Source organism: Oreochromis aureus, linkage group 8 (assembly GCF_013358895.1).
Source record: "Oreochromis aureus strain Israel breed Guangdong linkage group 8, ZZ_aureus, whole genome shotgun sequence".
In the NCBI taxonomy this organism is placed as follows: domain Eukaryota; kingdom Metazoa; phylum Chordata; class Actinopteri; order Cichliformes; family Cichlidae; genus Oreochromis; species Oreochromis aureus.
This window is the reverse complement of record NC_052949.1, coordinates 6,855,036-6,876,561: the sequence shown is the minus strand read 5'-3', so window position 1 is coordinate 6,876,561 and position 21,526 is coordinate 6,855,036. Positions and strand designations below refer to the sequence as shown.

Genomic DNA, 21,526 nt, shown 5'->3' with positions numbered 1-21,526 from the left:
AAATGCCTAAATTGCTGAATGGTTATGTGATTGCCCTTTACTTGTTCAGCCCCTGTATGTAAATTTGATCATAGGGACTTAAATATTGTTGAATTATAAAGGTGAATGCCAGTGTCTCCATGTCAACTAATGTCTCGAGTTTAAAAAACAGCAACCAAGCTATTTTATAGTAACAGTTGGGTCATTTTATGATAACCTCATATTTTATACATAACTACTTTTTAGCTTTTCTCACTGAAGGACTGATAACCTTAATCTACCGTAAGACGTAATAATTATCCACGATACACAAGGCTCGCTGTTCTTAGAAGATTGCTCAGAATTTAGTGAAACTTGCACACAATGATCATATAATGGGTCCAAATTCACTCAGAATCACATTTTCTTCTACATTAAAGTTCAGTTTAATTCAATTCACTTTTATCTATATAGCACCAAATCACAACAACAGCCACCTGAAGACGCTTAATATTGTAAAGTAAAAACCCTGCAATAATACAGAGAAACCACATCAATCAGACAATCCCCTATGAGCAAGCACTTTAGCAACAGTGGGAAGGAAAAACTCCCTTTTAAGAGGAAGAAACCTCTAGCAGAACCAGGCTAAGGGAGGGGCGGGGCCATCTGTGGCAGATGATTGTCATTGACATTCTGGTTTAAAATAGTTATGTTTATGTTTATCAGACAAACATGTTTATGCGAGAAAGGAGTTAACCTGAAAGATCTCCTTCACATGAACTGTTTTTATTGTCAGTTTGGGTGTTAACCATCTGCCTTTAAGGCTTGCTAGCTATGTAGCATTCTGTTAGCCACTGTTCACTGCAACTCTGACTCTAACATGCATAACATGTGTCTTTCTCAGCCTTACTACAGTTAGTATCTTTCCTAATTTAGCTCTTAACAAGTTCCTAAGGAGCTCTGTCTTCTATGACAATATCAGGCATTTTCTTAATGGGGGGACCAACACAAAAGGGAGGAACCAGTGAAAACACCACCCACAAAAGATTTTCGGTTTTTAATCATGCCAGCTGCCGATTGAATGGATGAATAGTTTGATAGCTGCCGAAATGTTTTAAATATAGAGCGCAATCTGTGAGTGCCAACATAAGAATCTGTCATTTTATACTTCTTCTGTGTTGGACGTCAGTAGACAGGCATCAGATTTAATGTGTGTTATCTGAAATTATGAACTTGAAGTGAAAATGTGTAATTGAATTCACACTGAGAGTATTAGTCACATTCACAGCAGCAAGAAAATAAAAGTTCAGGCTCTGAGAGAACAAAGGCGACTTGATTAAGTCTCTCATTGTCTTATAAAAGCGATGTGGCTGAATCACGAACAGCTGTCACTTTACCAGCTAGAAGCAGCTACAAATGTGTCATATGCCATCTCTGAAAGTGTGACTATCAGCAGACGTCAAGAGGAAAGGAGTGTCCGTGATTATTAAGATGATATTTTAGGATTCTTAGCTCTGATTAAGGTTGTGTTGAAACCTCCGAAGGAGATACAAGCACACTCCTCTTCTTGCCCCATATTTACAGATGGCGTCCACACTGCAGTGCTTCGGACGAGAAAAGAATACTAACATGACTCTGGAGGCACACTGATCCTGTGTCCCTCTCATCTGCTTTACAGGCCGACAGCCCTTCTGATTTATATCATGCAATTTTACAGAGGATGGCCACGCTGTAAGGACAGCAGGCAGACACCTCAAAGGAGTTTGATTCGATTTTTTTGGCTGATGATTTAAAGCACCAGCAGCCAAAAAAAGTCATGTATAAAACATGTTTAGTTCCCACTGCAAGACTTTAAATCACATCAGGTGAGCTTTGGAAAAGGTGACCTGGTGTGCTTTAATACTTTATATCTTTATATGTAGGTTTACCCAATACTTTTTTTTCCAGACTTAAATATATGAGTATATATATGGCTGATATTTTTGCCGACTTTCATGGACTTTACAACTTTTAATAGAAAGAAAATAAAAATAGAAGCAGCTGGTGGTTAACACATTTTTGCCTTACATGCGAAATATTCCCAGTTTGATTCCGGGTGGAGACACAAATCCAGTGTCAGGGGTTTACAAGCCAGTTTAATCCTAGTGACGGTCTCAAGCTCAGATAAAGGGGAGAATTCCTTCAGGAAAGGTATTTAGTAAAAAAAAAATCTGTGCCGAATCGAATATGCAGAGCCGTCTGCTGTGGTGACCTGTTGGGAAATAAGAGAGCAGAAAAGTACTTCCTAGCAAAAGTACTTCCTAGTAGTATGAGCAGCAGTTCCTGAACTCAGATGAGTTTCTCAAAAGTTCCTCTAAAGATAGCCATGTTTAAGACATTTGCTCTTTTCTACCAATTTTACCATTGTTATTATTTCATTATTATTATAATGCTTCTGATTTTGCCCAAATATCTGAAAAACTATGGACATTAACCTTCAGGCTTAATTATAATTTTCTAGTGCAATAGCGACTGTTAGCTTGCCAAGCTAAGAGGTTTTACATAATAAAATATGAGCTTTACATTAGCATGTATTCACTGCCATCATACCGTATGTTTGCATGCTATTGTTAAAGGGTGTCGTACTTTAGGAAAACACTTCTCTTTATTGTGTCTGAGGTGACATTTATAGCTTACAGTTGACTTTTTCTGGTTTGCAGGATGGTTTCACTCCGCTGGCGGTTGCACTGCAGCAGGGCCATGACCAGGTAGTTTCCCTTTTACTGGAAAATGACACCAAGGGGAAGGTCCGCCTCCCAGCGTTGCACATCGCTGCACGTAAAGATGACACCAAGGCTGCCGCCCTCCTCCTCCAGAACGACCACAATGCTGATGTGGAGTCTAAGGTATGAGCTATGAGCTGGACTACACTTCCCATAATGACCTGCTGTTTTATCGTGTCTGAGATCTGGTCTTACTCATTCATAGTCCCATGACACCTTTCATGTATTATGGGTCCGATTCCTGTTACGTCTTTCTTTACGAAGGTACCTGCCAGGGTAAGCGGTGGTTAGATAACTGCTGACCGTAGCATACAAACATCAAGGTGGGCTACATCTTCTCACTTTACTTCAATCATGAGAGGGAATAAGGATATTTCCAAACTATTACACCTATTTCTTTTTTTCCAACCATGTCTAAAGACTTTATTTCCATTGGTGATGCAGAACCAGAACCATTTGTCTTTTAAAATCCCATTTTCTGTTTCCTTAACTTTCGGTCTTAGATTTAGTGACTGAAGTCTCACAAAACAATAAACTGTCCATATATCAAACTACATTGAATTATGTACATTAGATTAAATTATTTCTGTATATTAATGACAATAAACCCCAATCTCAAAACCAGTGATATAACTGAAATGTAATGTAATGGGATAAAACCCCAAAACATCAAAAATATTTACATGTAACATGGGTTAAAATGTCATTTGTACTTTATTTGCATGGAACCGACCATCAATCTCATATTACATATCATAGGATAGGGCAGAAAAGAGTCTTTTGCTGAAGACTAAGATGCTTTTAGAGTATCTATATGAAAACTAAGGATAGTCTACTAACAAAAGAATCGTTCAAAACTTCCATTAATATGTAAGACATTTTGAATTATGTGATTCTCTGGATTAATTAAGGGTACACCTCAAACTGTGGCCTTGACTACCCTCACCCCAATACACCTGTATACTTGTGGTGTGTGTGTATAATTCCCACAGGGTATCATTGGGCTATGAATATTTATAAGTTCCTTCTGTTGTTCTGTGTTGATAGTTCTATTAGTCATTTAAGTTCCAGACGAGTTTTCTGTGGGACAAAAATTGAGCAAGTGATCATATTTTGGATTTTTAGAGGCACTCAGGGCAAGAAACAATATCATCAAAAACAACAATACAGCTACATTTACCCCAAGGACCATTCTCATTGTAGAACAAATACACACTGTAAGGGAGAGTTGCAGTCCATTCCCCAGTTTTGTGTACTTCTATGTGACTGCTTTTTGGTTATTTTCATTGTTTACAGCCACATTGTCACAAACCCATCCTACAGCTTGATGCAACCATGACGTCGGTGTTGCAGTTGTTCTTGTTGTGGTGCACTAACCACCTCATTCTCTCCTCCTCCTTTTGTTCCTCCCTCTACTTGTTCCTTTTTCTTACAAATCCCCCCTTTTCCCTTCTAGATGATGGTGAATAGAACAACAGAGGTACATCTTCTCTTCTCTTCTCTTCTCTTCTCTTCTCTTCTCTTTTCTTCTCTTCTCTTCTCTTCTCTTCTTTTTTCTTCTCTTCTCTTCTCTTCTCTTCTCTTCTCTTCTCTTCTCTTCTCTTCTCTTCTCTTCTCTTTTCTTCTCTTCTCTTCTCTTCTCTTCATTGTTCACTCATGGTCACCATTGCAAAGCCTTCTGTCTGCTAGCATGAGCACTAAATGCTGGCATGAAAGCTTTTGCTGCTGAACCCATGTGCCCATTTTTTTAAGCCTGCATGGCATTTTGACTTTTTTTATTTCTGTGTATGCAGTGGCTTGCTGCTATAGTTTATAGCATTGTAAATTCAGCAGCGCAGTGCATCTGGAGGATTCACAGCGTTTCACTTGGTCCACATTTTGTCATGTTACAGCCTTATTCCAAAATGAATTAAATCCATTTTTCACCTCAAAAATCTACACGCAATAGTCCATAATGACAAAATGAAAAAAACCTTCCTTGAAAATCTTACAAAATTTATTAAAAGTAAAACGCTGTCTATGTAACATCCCATAGTTGACAGTGCATGTCTGAGCACAAACCAGGCCATAAATTCCAAGAAATTGCCTCCGAGACAGGATTGTATTGTGACACAGTTCTCGAGAAGGGTACAGAAAAACTTCTGCACATTGCAATTACAATCCAAAGTCTTTTGAGTATGATGCTGCTGTACAATCTTGGCTGTTTTGGGGCAATTTCTCTCATCCTTCTCTGCAGAACCTCCCAAGACCCATCAGATTTGATGGGGGGCCGTCGATGTATAGCTGGTTTCAGATCTCTCCAGAGACATTAGTGTTGGTTCAAGTTTCAAGGCCACTCACAGACATTCACAGAGTGGTCACAAAGGCACTCCTTTGTGTTCTTGGCTGTGTGCTTGCAGCCGTTGTACTGTTGAAAGATGAAGCAGGTTATCATTAAGGATGTCCCTGTACATTGCTGCATTCATCTTTCCAATTGACCCTGACTAGTCTCACAGTTACTGCTGCTGAAAACATTCCAATAGCATGATGCTGCCACCACCATGTTTCACTGTAGGAATGGTATTGGCCAGGTGATAAGTGGTGCCTGGTTTCTTCCAGACATGATGCTTGGCATGCAGATCAAAGAGTTTGATTGTGGTTTCACCAGACCAGAGAATTTTCTTTTCTCACGGTCTGAGAGTCTTTCAGATGCCTTTTGGCAAACTCCAGTCCTGTGCCTTTTACTGTGGCGTGCCTTCCGTCTGGCAACTCTACCATACGGGCTTGATTAGTGGAGTGCTTCAGAAACTTCTTTCATTAGCGGATGTCGGAGGCCACTGTGCTCATTAGAACCTTTAACGCTGCAGAATTTTTCTGTACCCTTCCGCAGATCTATGCCACAATACAATCCTGTGTCGGCGGTCTACAGACAGTTTCTTGGACTTTATAGCTTGGTTTGTGCTCTGACATGCACTGTCAACTATGCAACTTTATATAGGCAGTTTTTAACTCTTAATAAATTTGCAAGAATTTGAAGCAAGCCTTTTTCACTTTGTCATTATGGGGTATTTTGTAGAATTTTGAGGGGGAAATTAATTAATTTATATTCCATTTTGGAATAAAGCTGTAACGTGACAAAATGTGGAACCAGTGAAGTGCTGCATATACTTTCCAGATGCACTGCATAAAGTATTTCCACACTAGGGTAATACCATCAGTATATCACAGTCATATTACACATAGCGCTTTGCAGAAAAGGAATACCTAATTGATTTTAATTTAATTTAAATAAATGTATTTTATTTTGTTTCATGGTTTTTATAAGTGCAGTCCAAGACACATTCAGCTTCTTCCAGTTCCAATATAATACCAGTGTATAGCCTCCAGGTGTCCAAAGTTCCAGCTTTTTGAGTCCGACCCAGCCAATATCTGATATAAATATCTATAAGTTTATAGTCCCTGCATCTAAAATGATATCTGGTTTTAGATTAATGTGTAATATGTTCCTGGGAACATCTACACCATGTTTCCAAATAGTTATTACATAAATGTAATCTATATTTGTAAAAGTATAATGCGAAATGCCCCAAATTTTTGCCCAGTCTCACAAGGTTAAAGAATCCTCCAAAAATTCCTAGATGGAAAATTCCAGATGTGGATTCAAAACTAAAATTTTTCAAAGTTGGGCCAAGGTATGGTGGCTCTGAAAGGTCAAATGCACTTCAACGAAGGAAACAGTAGAGACTAGAAATAGGCTGCAAAAGTGCACAAATCACAACGGGGGTTGAATAAAACACAGTGAAAGTTGAATTATTATAACAGAAAAAACAAAAACCTTAAAACAAACCTGAAGTGTTTTTGAGGAGACACTAATGTGACAGAACAGCTATATCACAAGCTAACAGTAAACAGAATAGGAAACGTGCATTATATGAATTATGCAATTAAAGTACACATTACCGAGCATCTTTTTCTTCCTCAAAAAACAGATGAATCCTCCACTTCTTTTAAGTGTCTCCCGGTGCAATCCTTATTGTGTTTCAGTTTCCTTTATTTCAGGAGCTGTTCTGTCACGTTAGTGTCTCCCCCAAAATATTTCTGTTGTGTTTTTTTCTGTATTTTTTCTACTTCCATTCTGTTTTTATTCGACTTCCATTATGTTTTGTGTTGTTTTACTGCAAATCTGCCCAAAACTTTTGGAGTAATGCTGAAAACAAAGAGACAAACCAAACCATTACTAAAATGTCTTTGGTGGAGGTAATTGAGCTTCTATCAGTGAAATCCAGCAGGGTACCAACACAGGATTGGGAAAAACAAAACTAAAAGAGGAGGAAAATGTAAAAAAAAAAAAAATAAGCTCAGCAGAGGCATCAAGGTGTAAGATTTGAGTTTGCATAACTTAAAAAAGAACTTTATCTTTACCATAAATCCAGAGTTTATGGGATGCATGAAATCATCACGGTCATCAGGAAGATAAACTGCTACAGCAAACCTAATTTTTATTCAAATTAAATAAAATCAACAAAGAAAATTCTTTTGTTGATGTGATTTTTCTCATGCAAAAAGTAGCAGTAGTCAGTTCATGCGAACACTGCTGTGTTTGCATACTCTTCATCTTGAGTTCATTACTGGGTACATTCTCATTTAGTCTAAAATATGATGTTTAGAATTACAATGTAAACTTTTAAATGTAACTACAATTTATGTAATATTTTTATTCATTTTCTTGTCAAGAGTAAGATATTTTGCAATAACTGGGAAGCTAATGGCAACCTTCAGTTGGCTTCAGCTTATCATACTGTAGCTTAAGGATTACAGATGGGGGTAGTTTGAGTGGTGTTGTTCATACAAAGAATTGTGATTTTACAGAAGTGAATGTCTTGAACTCTTCCATGCTTGTAACATATAACTGTATCCAGCAGTAATGGGCATTGGTTTATCAGACCATTGCACCCAGCTAACATGTGAAATGACGTGTTGAAAAACACATCAGTTTGCAAAGCAAAAACTCAAGAAGAACTTTGAAATAAAAAAAAGCATTAGCTAGTCTTGTTGTCTTTTTGGAGTTGTATTTATCTGTGTTGTGTAATATCCTTGTGTTGTTGACATTTCTTTCTCCCTTCACAGTAGCATCTCTCTGTACTGTGATCCCACTTGAGTTACAATATTTTTATTTGTTATTTGATGTAGAAACATTAATTTTTTGGCATGCACTGCTTGTTGCTGCATAAAGTAATTTGGGGGAAAAAAGCTAAGAATGAACAGTTCGAAATGATCAAACTAAATGAATGATTTCTTTGTTTTTTTAAGCCGTTCATGTTCTGTGAGCCGGTAACTTAAAAGTCTTAAAGAAATGGCAATAGTTTAGGCTTTCAGTCACTGTTTCTTAAAAGCAGTCTTACAAACTCAACTAAAATAGATGCATGCTCACCTGCATGCTGCTGTCTGTCAGATAAAAGCATATAGCAGAAGACAAACAAAAGCTTAATGAGACACTTAGTTTACATTTGTTTTTTAATCTGCATGCTTTTTTTATTTGGTAGGATCTTATTTTTGTTTGTATTGTGTCAGACAGTGTTAAATGCTGCACACTTACCACAATAATTACACAAAAAAGTTGAAATATGCACTCAGTGGCCACTTTATTAGGTACATCTGCAACCTAATATAAACACATATTACCATTCTGTTTTGATCAGCATTGTCAGTCAGGTGGAAACAGAGATGTTACTGAGGTGGCAATTTGCATTGGACGGATTTATATTTGAATTTAAATCCGTCCAATAAAACACCAACATTAAGCAAATAGTTAAATTAATGCCAATTGCCCATCATAAGAAAAATTGGCAGTGCTGTTGGATTTGATTAGATTTTATCAGCTTGCCTAATAAAGTGGCTAGGGAGTTTGTGTTTTTTATAAAAGTCCACTCCTTTTTTGTTGAAATTTTCAAAGCATGTCTGACTCCTGCTCAGCTCTGGTCTGCTGTGCTCTGTTAGTCTGCTTTTAGCAAGATGCTCTTACATGTAATGTCCAATCATGCTTTGCTTATGGCTCATTATTAGACAGTTGCTGCTTCTTTTTCCTTCCTCTTTAATTGTTTCTCTTCCTGTGTGTCTTGTTTTTCTCGTCTCTCTCAGAGCGGTTTCACTCCTCTGCATATTGCGGCTCACTACGGCAACATCAACGTAGCAACACTGCTGCTTAACAGAGGGGCAGCTGTGGACTTCAAGGCGAGGGTAGGTCCTTCACTTCAAAGGCGACAAGCACACACTCATATCTACAAGCAGAGTGCTGCTGCAAACCTTCATACCAAAACTCTTACTTTATGCAGGGAAGTATGTGCAGGAATTTTTGCTTGCCTGTGTGTATAATTCCACAGCTGTACTTGTCACTCTCCTGGAGGAAACATGCACATGCAGTCCACGTGCTATCTGATCCCACAGAATGTAGGAATGGATGCAGCAGTTATGGATTTCGGTAGCTGGTGGTTTGTTAGTGTGTAAGTGCTATAGCAAATAAGCACTTGCCATGTGGAAAAAACCTAAAACACATGTGTCATACCATAATTTACTCATGAAATTGGCCTCTTTTCTAATTTTCTCACCCAATATGCCATTTATTTGATTTATTCATAAATGTTACAGTTATGCTTCCCTAAATATATGTTAGAAGTGGGCACATTCATGAGTAAATTAATCTGTTTGCAACAGAATCCACTCAAACATTATCTTCTGCTTATCTGAAGTCGGGTTGCAGTGTCAGCAGGCTAAGCTGGGTTTTCCATACATCCTTCGTCCCACCAAGACTTTCCAATTCCTCCAGGGAGATCCCAAGGCATTCCTACACATGATGAGATAAATAATCTCCAGTGTGTTCTGGGTCTGTCCCAGGGTCTCCCCCAAGTTGGGCATCCCAGAAAACCCAGAAGGGAGGCTCCCAGTCGATTTCTGAATCACCTCAGTTGGCTTCTTTCCACATGAAGGATCAGTGGCTTTACTCTGAGCTCCTCTATGTCTGCAGCTGAGCCCACCCTTTTATATTTGCGCCCTTATTTTTTTGCTAATTATGCTCATTTCATCACCATAGGTGAGAAGTTGGACAACACAAGCATTAAGCCACATGTACACCCCATGCTCCACCTTCCCATCACTCATGAACAGATTACAAAACATAAACATAAATAAAAGTTGTTTCTTTTCCATGTCTATAATGTCAGTCAAAGTAACTTCTAATGTTCCAAGTTAGGATTAAAGGTGTTTGTCTTTTGCTGTGTTTTGGTCCAGATTCAATAAATGCATCACTTTACTCAAAACAGAAACAGAGAATAGTCATACTGACCTCTCTGATTCCTTTGTGCCACAAAGAGCTTTATTTTTTCCCCCAGGAACCATTAAAAACACATCAGTGAGCCACACCCTCACACTCAACCCTCACTTTCCTTCATTACTGCAAACATGCACATCAGGGGTGGGCCAGTAATTACATTTAAATTGTGATTTTTCCGCTAACAATGTGAAAACAAGATATTGAGCTAAAGCAGTGAATGTGCCGCATTCTGTTTTATCAGGATGTTCTCATTTCATCGTGTTTTTTAAATGCGGGATGTTCCTTTCCTCTACCGCACTTGCATTTATTGTTTCCGAAGCGCCCAAATTCATGCTCTGAATTAGGTTCAGTTCATCTTTATTTTGTTCATTATTTCTATTTAATTATGTTTAAAGTTAAGGAAATCTGCTGAGAGATATTTGTTAGAATCTTCAAATGTTGCACGATGTTTTCAAAGCCAAGAAATCATTTTAATAATCACATTCAAAGCTTGGACCAAGTTTAGTACTTTACATATCATCTCTCTCTCCCACACACACACACACACACACACACACACACACACACAGTTTAGCTTCTCTCACTACTGAAAATGTATTATTCAGCAGCTCGAGATCCCCGGCATATTTATTTACTCTTACATGAGTAACATTTGGATGAAACTCCAGTTATTCAACCTTAAAATAAATATTCAGTGGATGATGACTCTGGCAGTAAGGGCCTCTTCAAACACCGGATATAAGAAGGCTGAAGTGTGTTGATGGTGAGAAAAGTCTAGCTTAAAACTAACATTTCCTTGTAAATAACTCTGAAAACTGTGTTCTTTGGTGGTGAAATATCTAACACATACTGGAAATAAGCACAATCTCTGGTGAACACATAGAGATATTAGAAGCCTCTGGCATTTTTAGAACAGAACCTCAAAGCTAAGGTTGCTCAGGCTGGAATGATCACTGTCCTCTAGAGGGGGGTATTTAGCCATTTCCCTCTGGCACTGTCAAATAGAGCCAATTTTCCCTAAAAGTGACGTATTAGCAGTGGTACTCCTTCTCTTTTCCTGAAATAAATGTTGATTTTTCTTTTCTCTTTGGCTGAATAGCTAAGCAATGCTTTTCTGTTTCCTGCAGAATGACATAACACCGCTGCACGTAGCATCCAAACGTGGAAACAGCAACATGGTGCGACTGCTGCTGGAGAGAGGGGCCAAGATAGATGCACGCACCAAGGTACAATCACATGCGCACAATGTTATTTGATGCAGTGTTCAGTTTATATTTAAATATTGATATTTAAAAGTGTATTCATGTATTTAATGCTCATAGACTTTCAATGTTTCAATATAACTTATGTTAGTTTGATGTAAAGCACTTCTAACTCCTGATAAAGTTAACATATAGCCATACGTAGGCTGTTTACACAGAGTGGTATGTGAAATGAATATAATGGAAGGGTAAAAAACATTAATTAAAAATGAGAGGATAAAATCCATAATCACTAGGTGTAGGGTGATTTACATTTGTCCATCATATAATTTTTAGCTGAGGGATTTCCAAAACCCCTAAAATTATTATTATGTAATCCCACCCACAGCCGTGCGAGGATTAAGCATCACCTGTGGTGTCATGTCATATCTTGTCTGTTGCTCAACGAGCTTGTTGATGATGGTTTGAAGTTCACGGCTGAGCAGCAGGTGTTTGTTTTCACAGGATGGTCTGACTCCTCTTCACTGTGGCGCCAGGAGTGGCCATGAGCAAGTAGTGGAGATGCTGCTGAACAGAGGAGCTCCAATACTGTCAAAGACCAAGGTTTGTAAGAACAAGCCAACAAAATCACATTAGCAAATTGCATCCATATTAACTTCACATCGCTGAACGTCTTTCTCCTCCTTTTCCTTCCAGAACGGTCTGTCTCCTCTTCACATGGCGACGCAAGGCGACCACCTCAACTGCGTTCAGCTGCTGCTGCACCACGATGTGCCCGTGGACGACGTGACAAATGACTACCTGACGGCGCTGCACGTTGCCGCCCACTGTGGGCACTACAAGGTGGCGAAGGTCATCGTGGACAAGAAAGCCAATCCCAACGCCAAGGCACTGGTGAGGGGATCTCAATTATTTATTGTGATTAAAATAAATAAAAATTTATGAAAAGTACAAAATAAAGTAGAGGAATTAAAAGGGCTCATCATCTCAGAGCATCTAGTTGCCTGCACTAATCAGGAGAAGCAGGAATTATTTTATGTAAAGTTAAAAATGATAAGACATTATGTTGTGGCTCTTATTGAAATCCTGTTCCTGCATAAAAACAGTTTTGCTGAATATTTGAGCACCTTCTTTTTAGCAATGACAATTGCATTTAATTTGAATGTAGACAAAGCTATTAGCTGCAGATAAAAGCTCCATGATCTCATGCAGTTGTCTGTGGCTCCCACGTTGAAACCTTAAGCTTAAAAATTTGGTGGATATTTGAAGAAGTGAAGTTCTAACTTGCCAGCTACTGCCAGCTAACTTGGTTAGCAATGTGATAACATGTTAATCAAATGTGGCTTCACTTTCTTTTGGTGTATTGCATAGCCACAGATACCTTCTGATCAGTGCATCTTGCTAATAAATAGCAAATCTGCACTCCCCAAAACTGGAGCACAATATTCTCGGATGAGCTCCAGACTGCACCAGCACTACGAACTCAGCTGAGGTGACAACTAGTAGACAGCCACAGCCGCCTCTTTTGGCAGGCATCTGTCAGCCACACCACAAAGTATGAATAAGCATAAGCCTCAATACATTTTAAATTCAGTTTGAAAAAGAACATCCCTCCTACAGTGTCACAGAACAAAGCTGTATTGTAAACTTGTAAATGTTTATTTCTCCTCGAAGGTTTTAACATTTTAACATGATAGTCTGTGGGGATTGACATGCTTTTGGAGTGAGCCTCAAGTGGCCATTTGAGGTATTGCAATTTCAGCCACTTAACGCCTAGTGTATTATATTTACTACGTATAGTTTTTGTGAGTTTTCGAGACTCCTGCATCATCAGTGAAAATTTTTTTCTCCCCAGAAACCCTAAATAAATTCCACAATACATGTTTAAGCAATAAACTAAATCTGATTGCTGCTATAGTAAACAGGATACAAATTAAAACTCATATATGCAAATTGACATGTAATGATTTTTTTTTTTTTTTAAATTTGTCAAAAGGTTCAATAAATGTTCCATTTTCAAAATAATTTAATTTTGAGGCACTTATTTCAAGGTTCAGGTTTAAAGAGTTTTTATTCTAGCACCAGAGTTTACTGCTGTAAAAATGCTGCTAGACTGCTGCATCTGCATAATATGCAGGGACATAGTAAACTGATGAAAATGAAATATTAGAGCACCTGCTGTGTTGCTCAGGGTTGTGAAATTTCAGTCTTTTCACTTTACAACCAGCCAAAAATGTTTTTTCGTCTATTTAAGTTGTACCTCTCTGCCTTCTCTTATTTTTTCTGCTTTTATTACATTTTTTTAATGAACCTTTCCTTTTTCCACTAGCAAAAAAGAAAAAAAAAGTACTTTAATGGAGAGGCCGCGATGCAGCATTTGAGGGAGAACACAAAGAAACAAGTAGAATTAAATAGACTTTAGTATCCCGGGCAATATCTTGGCATAAGACGAGCATTGCTGCTCTGTAATGGGAGCAGTCTGGGTGTGGTTAGAGCACTGGGACTTTATAACCAGAGAGAATAAGAAAGGGGGGGGGAAAGGACATGGAGAGGAAAATGAAGTCATAGGACTGAGCCTGAAACCTCAAAGTCAGGAGAGTAAAGGAGGGGAGGGATGAAGGAGGATGAGGAGGGAGAGAAAAGTGAGTTGTAAAGGAAAGTATCTATTTCAGTATAGAGGAGTTTTTATTTTTTTTAATAGCTTACAGTCCACTCGATTATTTCCACACATGCTTGTGTGGTTTGCAAGCAGAGGGTTTTAAGAGGCAGAGGGAGAGAAAGAGAGGGGATAAAAGAAAAAACAGTCCCCCCTTTGTGCTGTAGTTTCCACTCAGTGTTCCAGATTTGTCTTCAAGTCCTACAGAGCCAAACACAAAGACTGTTTGGACTATTTTTACTTTTATTTATTTGTTTTTGTCTTTCATAGAATGGTTTCACTCCCCTGCACATTGCCTGCAAGAAAAACAGACTTAAGGTGATGGAGCTGCTTCTGAAGCATGGAGCGTCTATACAGGCTGTCACAGAGGTAAGTGTGTCTGGAGTGTGTGTGTCATTTAAGCACTAAGGCATCATTTATGTTTGTGTAGTTTGTTAATTTAGTTGTTGCAGTGGGAAGATTCTACTTCTACTGTTACTCTACGCTTGTAATCCACTACATTTCAAAGGAAATACTGTAATAGTTGGTGTTCTGCTGATTAATAGCAGACTGACTTTTAAAAGTTTGCACATTTGCATTTAATGACCTACAGAAATGTTCTCATGCTTCTTCAGTGTTTCTTTAATTCATTGACTTTTTTCTTTTCCTCTCTTCTTTGCGTTTCCATCTCTAGTCCGGTCTGACGCCGATCCACGTCGCAGCTTTTATGGGACATGAAAACATCGTCCACCAGCTAATCAACCACGGGGCTTCACCAAACACGAGCAATGTGGTGAGTTCAGGAAGTTCGTCATCATCATTACCGTGTGATAATACAGGGAGCATGAGAGGACATTCCTTCCTTTTCTTTTCCTTCCATGTGCTGGGTGGGCGGGGGGGAGCAAAGTGCAGTATATTTGCTTATAATATATTTTTAACCATAATATTTGAATATTTCCTCTTTACTGTATAACAGATGGAAATTTTGATCTTTTTGCTTCATTTCATTTAGTTCTCAGCATCTTCAAAAATTGTACAAACCATATGATTAGCTCATAACTTCAGTAAATCTTAAATCAGTGGTTCCCAAACTTTTTTTGCTAGGCCCCCTTTGTTTTTACAATAAAATCTTTTATCAAGGCTGATGAGCTCAGAGCTCAGATGGCAAAAACAGAATCAAAATCCATACAGGCACACGGGGGAAGATGGAGATAAGACTATATATACACTGAGGGGTAACTGGGGATGAGAAACAGGTGAAGACGATCAATACGGTCAAAAACATAAAGCCGCAAAAATGACACAAGACATGAAAGAAAACCGACCTTTAAAGTAAAACAGGAAATATCTCTAAACATAGAGACAAGACTATCAGTACACATGGCAGACACAGTAGAAGACTGGACAATGAAGGCAAAAACAGAGAAAGATGAGACAGGAAGGAGCAGTTAGCGAAATGGTGAGGGAAGTACGCCAACAGGAAATGACTAACTCATAACAGACACTTAAACTGAGGAACTCAAAACTAAGACTAGAAAGTTTATAAATTCTAAACAGTAATTAGGACTCAGAGAGTGCAATAAACCTGAGCCTCAGTATTGCTAGAAGGAAAACATATCACAACAGGAATCAAAATTCAGCCTACAAAACACACAAATCAAACCTTCAAAGACCAGAATAGCTTTAGAAAAACCTAAACAGAAACCCAACTCAGATATTTTGACTAAGGATTCAAAACTCAAGAGCAGCACAAAGCCTATGAAACCCTTTAAAAAATCTGAAACAATACCTAAAACAACTAATTGCACAGAGAGAGAGAAATGCAAACATAGGAAGTGACTTTACACTAACTGTTCATCCACAAAATCTAAACCTTAATTGGTGCAGACAGCAGAGAAACCCTCCATAGGTGGAGAGGAGGCTTTTAATGTAATTTGCTCATACGGAAATGTGCTCTAATTCTCATCTGGTCCATCGACACTCCTCAGTAGGAGCTACAAACTTTACTACTGACCCCGTTAACTCTGGGATGACATGAAAGGAGAAAAAGAGAAAAAAGTACGCTGAGCCAAAGAGAAAGGCAAGAGCGAGGAAGAAAGAAAGAGGGGAATGAGTAGTGCACAGTCAACTCTTCAACCCCGAGTGTTTGGTCGCCCACGTCGTGTCTGTGGCCAGGTTACCGTAGTAACAGAGCATTATGGGACGTCATTATGGTGAGTTGGGTGTGGAGAGCGAGCGAGGGGGTCTATCTGGCTCTTTCTCTTTTTCAGCCACTCCTTCCCAGTGTACGTCTTCACAAAAAGAAGTTTTTTTGTATGAGGGTTTTTTTAAAGAAAGAGAAACATTCACAACTTTGGAATAACTATCCATCCCTCGTTTTCTGCGTCTGCTTCAGAGGGGGGAGACGGCACTCCACATGGCAGCGAGGGCGGGACAGTCCAATGTGGTCCGGTATCTGATTCAGAATGGAGCACGAGTCGACGCCAAGGCCAAGGTAGAGCATCACTCTCAATCAGTAACGATTATCTGCACGGTTATATGCGCCTGGGCATTAGAGCCACTAAATGTGAGCACAAGTGTGTGTTTGTATGCTTATGTAATGTGTTTTTGCACGTGTTTAATTACTGAGAAGTTATGGTCATGGGTCAAAATTATTCAGAACAGCTTTCTGTCAGCTTAATTTATTAAGTAGTTCTACCTGGTCTGCATTTCATACATAATAGTATCAAGTGAGTTGTTTTTTTTATGTGTTGCAGTTCTTTTATGTGAGCAGCTGCAGTACTCAACAAATTAGAAAATAATGTTGCCTTATGCTTCACCTGCACACTCTTCATAAATCATTTTTCTTGTTTTTCCTTTTATGCATTTTTTGGATGCAAATAGGAGTAAAAATTCTAGTTACATGAGGCTGTTTTTCGCAAGGATCTACAATCTACTTAGAGCTACAAAAGAGCAGTCATGATAAACAGAGCTGCTGTTATGTGAGTGTGACTTTGACTCAGTAAACGTGTTGCTAAAGTTATCTGGTTATTTACTGGGAAATGTCTTATACAACATATTGAAAGATAATAAGGTTTTGTGAGGATCACAGGCAGTAAGTGCATGTTAAACTGGGTGATTTCCAGCATTGTGGTTCAGTTTACAGTAATGGACTGTGTTGTACTGGTGCAGAGAAGACTGTGGTATCTGTGGTCACTGTGAGCTTAAGTCAAAAGGAGAAGTCATCAATTCCCAAAATCCACCTTTAAACTGGCCAGCGGATGGAAAGCAGCCATATTAGTGCATACCGCATCTGCTCATGTAGTAGAATTCAGTTTAGTAAATCCAAAAAGAGCAAAAAAACCTCCAGCAGAGCCAGCAGCACCAACACAGGTCAGCTGATCGGAGCCTGTACACAAAGAACAATCTCCTGAAGCTCATAGGACAAATAATGTGACTTCTGATAAGTTATTCATGCTCCTGTCCTGCACTGCTATGAAAAATAATAGGGTTTCCTGTACCTGTAACAATATGATGATGAAATAAATTCTTTCCAGTAGATCCCAGCTGATATATTCCTTGGATAATATTATTAGCCAACATGAGCCTGCTGCAAATATGTAACATGTTGCATGTTATCCAGCATGAGCCAATAATAATGGTTGATTTTCTAACATAATTTGTTCACTAGAGCAGCTTCAGATGCTTTGTTTGCAGTCTATCACACATTTAGTAGAATATACATTACTCCTAAAGAGATGGGGATGTGGAGATGAGCAGTGTGTTGCATTTAAAATGCTAAATAGCTTGTGAAATACATCGCATTAAATTTAAAAATGAAGGATGTATTCCAATATATTTGCGCAAATATTTCTTCTGTAAAATTCCTGTGTTGGTTAGGTTCTATAATCATATGTATGCTATTGTTCAAGACCAATACAATGCAAAAACAGTCCCATATATTACATCAGAGAAATGTTTGTGTCAAATATGCTTCAGTATTTTCAATGGATGGCTTCAGGGGAGAATAAATGTTACGCGAAGCACAGAAGCTCATTCAGAATTTACTGTATTTATTTTTAAATGGCAGTGTATAAACAATGTGAAAATATAAGAGAGGTCACTGAAGAGTCTTCAGCTGTGAATCTGTCTCCTTGTTTGCTTTCTCTTGCTTTATGGCAAGTTTCTGCTCATTGTCTTGCTGTTTAAGTTGCAAATGTGTTTTTCTTTTTCTTTTTTGACTGTCACTGCAAAACAACAAAAATGCAGTTGGTGCATTTAGCAGATGGAAACAGAGTTTTCCCACGGGAGTTTGGAGATACCAAAAACTGTGTGGGCTGCATCTTGTCCAGAAACATGACTCCAAATGTTGGTCCTTTTTAATAATAAAAGGTGTTTTTTGCTTGATCTTTCTATCAGGATGACCAGACTCCTCTGCACATCTCAAGCCGTCTTGGTAAGCAAGATATTGTGCAGCAGCTGCTGGCGAACGGAGCATGCCCAGATGCCACGACCAACTCTGGATACACTCCCCTACACCTAGCCGCCAGGGAGGGGCACAGAGATATAGCTGCAACGCTGCTGGACCATGGAGCTAGTCTGGGCATTACTACTAAGGTAAATATGAAACTTGCACATAAACAAAATTATTATTCAAACCCACAGGTGCACACAAACATATTGTGGAGGCAAACTAGTAGATTGGTACTCACACAGACACTGATGGCTTATATGCTTATACTCATAAACTGGTCCAAAAACTTTAATTCAATTTGATTGCTGAAGACAGAGAGGAGGTTTTATCCTGTTGCAGATCAGCTAGATTTGCATCCTTGCAGCTGGTAACCTGATGGTTGTCCTGCCTCATCCTGGAAAAGCTTGAAAAATGTTAATGTATGAATTCTGCAGGGATTTTGCAACATTTGGACTGAGTGAAGGTACATGACTGTGGAATACCAGTTACAGCTGACAGTCTGCCAGTGGAAAAGATGTGTCATAATAAGGTTGTGGACAAAGTAAGAGTATAGAGTCTGAAAATGCTGTTGCTGGAGAAGCCTTTGTCGACTTTTGGCTCAGTTTTCATGTCAGTTACTCATTTCAAAAGCATCAATTTACATTTCAGCAGAGCATTTTATGGCCACGTATTTTTAACTCTTTAAAGACAGACCAGGTAATTTTTAGCAATGTCTGGATGAATCCGAAAATTTAGCAACAGGCTTCAAACGTTCACTTTGTTTTTAAGTTGCTCCGCCCATTAGAAAGTCCACTAAATTCACAACAGCTTTAAAGACTGTGATGCAATTGTAAAACTAGAAGTGTAAGACTTTCTTCTTAGGTTATGTGCATAACATGGTTTTCAAATCTTACCTTTTTGGGACCTGCGGTAACCTGTACTCAATAAAGACATATGACGCACACATACGTCCCAAATCCCAGTGAGGTTTGATTTAATCGAGTTGCAGTTAAACTCCCATCTCTACATCCCAATTAGCTTCCTCTGTCTTTCCATACAAACTTCTACAGGCCCGCTTCTGAACCATGATCATGGTTCTTGAATCTGTTTTCCCTCACAGCTAAAGAATCTAAATCAAGCACTAAGTTTCTCCACCCTGTGCTGATTTGTGTTTAAGCACCAAAGGGGCAGTTCTCCATGTTGTCATGACATAATCCTGAAAATTTCTCACTTACTTTATGATTAAACACATGTGGTTCTGTTGGGCTGCCATGTGTAGAAAATGAGTCATGGCAGAAGAAGTAACTGTATTAAATTAGGTGTAATATTCCTTTGTGTTTCCGCAGAAGGGCTTCACTCCTTTGCACGTCGCAGCAAAATACGGGAAAATTGAGGTGGCCAACCTGCTGCTGCAGAAGAATGCTCAGCCTGATGCTGCTGGAAAGGTAATGCATGTTTGGCCATCTGAGAGAGACTTATATTGAAGTCGCACACATCAGTATCGCCTCAGCTGTCATCGTGGGTGTAGCTCTCACAATACTTTCCACGTCACCTCTGCTCCGGCTGCACTCCACAACATGTACGATAAATCACCATCTAACAATTGTTGTGTATGTGTGTTCAGAGTGGACTAACTCCACTGCATGTAGCAGCACACTATGATAACCAGAAGGTGGCACTGCTCTTGCTCAACCAGGGAGCCTCACCGCACGCTGCTGCAAAGGTAAGAGTCAATCAAACTGTTAGTGGGGGTCAAATCGAATGTTCCTGCAATGCACTAAAACCCCTCACTTTGGCTCAGGATGAGAGCAGACTGACCTAGATTCATTCAACCAATTACATGCAATTACACTGTGCTCCACATGCTGATTAGATTCCCCTTCCACTCTACCATCATATATTTTGGTAGAGCTCCTGCTGAAGTCAACAAGGGTCCAATATTTTCTGGTAGAACACTGAAGGGATGCATTTTTTTTAATCCTTTAAGGCAAATATCTTCAGGTTCGGGACATAAATGAAGCTTAAAAATATTGCTTTTCACCACTAGGTAGATATTTAGAAGCATATAGCATCTCCAGCAACCATGCTGGCCTGGAGAACCTCTCCACTGGGAATTTTATTGGTTTCAGACAAAAGTTACAAATAGGTTTCTTTAAAAATGAAGCAAAAATATCCATCACTCATGCCCAGTTTCCTTGCTGCATAAAAACAAGGATCAATACAAGCTGTTCCTCTTTCCTCTGGTATATATACATGCTACTTTCTCTTCAAGTAGGAAGAGGGAAATAAGTAAAATTCTCAGTCTCCTTTTTTGTCTCCCCTCCTGTCATCGGTGCACATATGCAGCTCTGCTTTTTTTCTTGTGCAGTTAGCATTGTAATTATTACAATTACCAGCAAGCATCATGAAGGGTCAAGAGTGCTACATTAATTCTGTGGAACATTGAACCAGGGTTAGGGTTACAGAGTTTTTGTCTTCTGCAAATTTAAATGTGACTTAGCTCCATTGTAACAGAAAAATAGTAAATTTTCCCGTTCTCTGCTTTCCAGAATGGTTACACTCCACTACATATTGCAGCTAAGAAGAATCAGATGGAGATAACGACCACCTTACTGGAATACAGCGCCTCTACCAACTCTGTAACGCGGCAGGGCATCACTCCCCTGCACCTTGCAGCACAGGAAGGAAACGTGGACATTGTGACGCTGCTGCTGGCTCGGGATGCTCCTGTTAACATGGGCAATAAGGTGTTTTCCCTTTATTAGTGCGTAGCTCTCACAGACTGACATGCAATGACAGAAAATTAATGTTTGCAGTGTATTTGTGTCTGTGTATCATCGACACATGTCTAACAGGCAGGGCCTTGATTTTACTTACACAAATAATATTTGTTTATCCAGAACTCTGTTATTTTGACGGTTATTTCTTTTGTCATTTTTCTGTCATTTGTGCTTCATTACCGTGATGTGCAAACCTGTCATTTTGTCTTAAACGGCTTCATTTCAAGCTGTCTCAGTCAAACTCTACTGTATTCAGCACTCTTCTGTCATTTGTGTATTTGACTGTATTTCTGTATTTCTCTGTTTCTGTACCTTCAGTCTGGTTTGACTCCACTTCACCTGGCTGCCCAGGAGGATAAAGTCAATGTTGCTGAGGTCTTGTGCAACCAAGGAGCCTTCATAGATCCAGAGACCAAGGTAATGATAGCCTCTTCATTTCTTTGGATTAAAG

General features: G+C 39.0%; 1 protein-coding gene across 11 annotated transcripts in view; it reads left to right on the top strand.

Moving 5' to 3' along the window:
* LOC116324051 (ankyrin-3-like) overlaps positions 1 to 21,526 on the top strand; it is a 177,820-nt gene that overhangs the window by 96,642 nt on the left and 59,652 nt on the right. For 8 of the 11 annotated variants that reach the window (XM_039616400.1, XM_039616397.1, XM_039616396.1 and 5 more), the window contains 14 exons: positions 2,658 to 2,843; positions 4,177 to 4,200; positions 8,838 to 8,936; positions 11,154 to 11,252; positions 11,733 to 11,831; positions 11,925 to 12,122; positions 14,155 to 14,253; positions 14,558 to 14,656; positions 16,259 to 16,357; positions 18,262 to 18,459; positions 19,642 to 19,740; positions 19,920 to 20,018; positions 20,845 to 21,042; positions 21,394 to 21,492. In XM_039616400.1, the coding sequence (XP_039472334.1) occupies positions 2,658 to 2,843; positions 4,177 to 4,200; positions 8,838 to 8,936; positions 11,154 to 11,252; positions 11,733 to 11,831; positions 11,925 to 12,122; positions 14,155 to 14,253; positions 14,558 to 14,656; positions 16,259 to 16,357; positions 18,262 to 18,459; positions 19,642 to 19,740; positions 19,920 to 20,018; positions 20,845 to 21,042; positions 21,394 to 21,492 (1,695 nt within the window). The remainder of the gene's footprint in view (positions 1 to 2,657; positions 2,844 to 4,176; positions 4,201 to 8,837; positions 8,937 to 11,153; positions 11,253 to 11,732; positions 11,832 to 11,924; positions 12,123 to 14,154; positions 14,254 to 14,557; positions 14,657 to 16,258; positions 16,358 to 18,261; positions 18,460 to 19,641; positions 19,741 to 19,919; positions 20,019 to 20,844; positions 21,043 to 21,393; positions 21,493 to 21,526) is intronic. The other 3 variants (XM_039616402.1, XM_039616394.1, XM_039616403.1) reach the window with 1 other exon arrangement.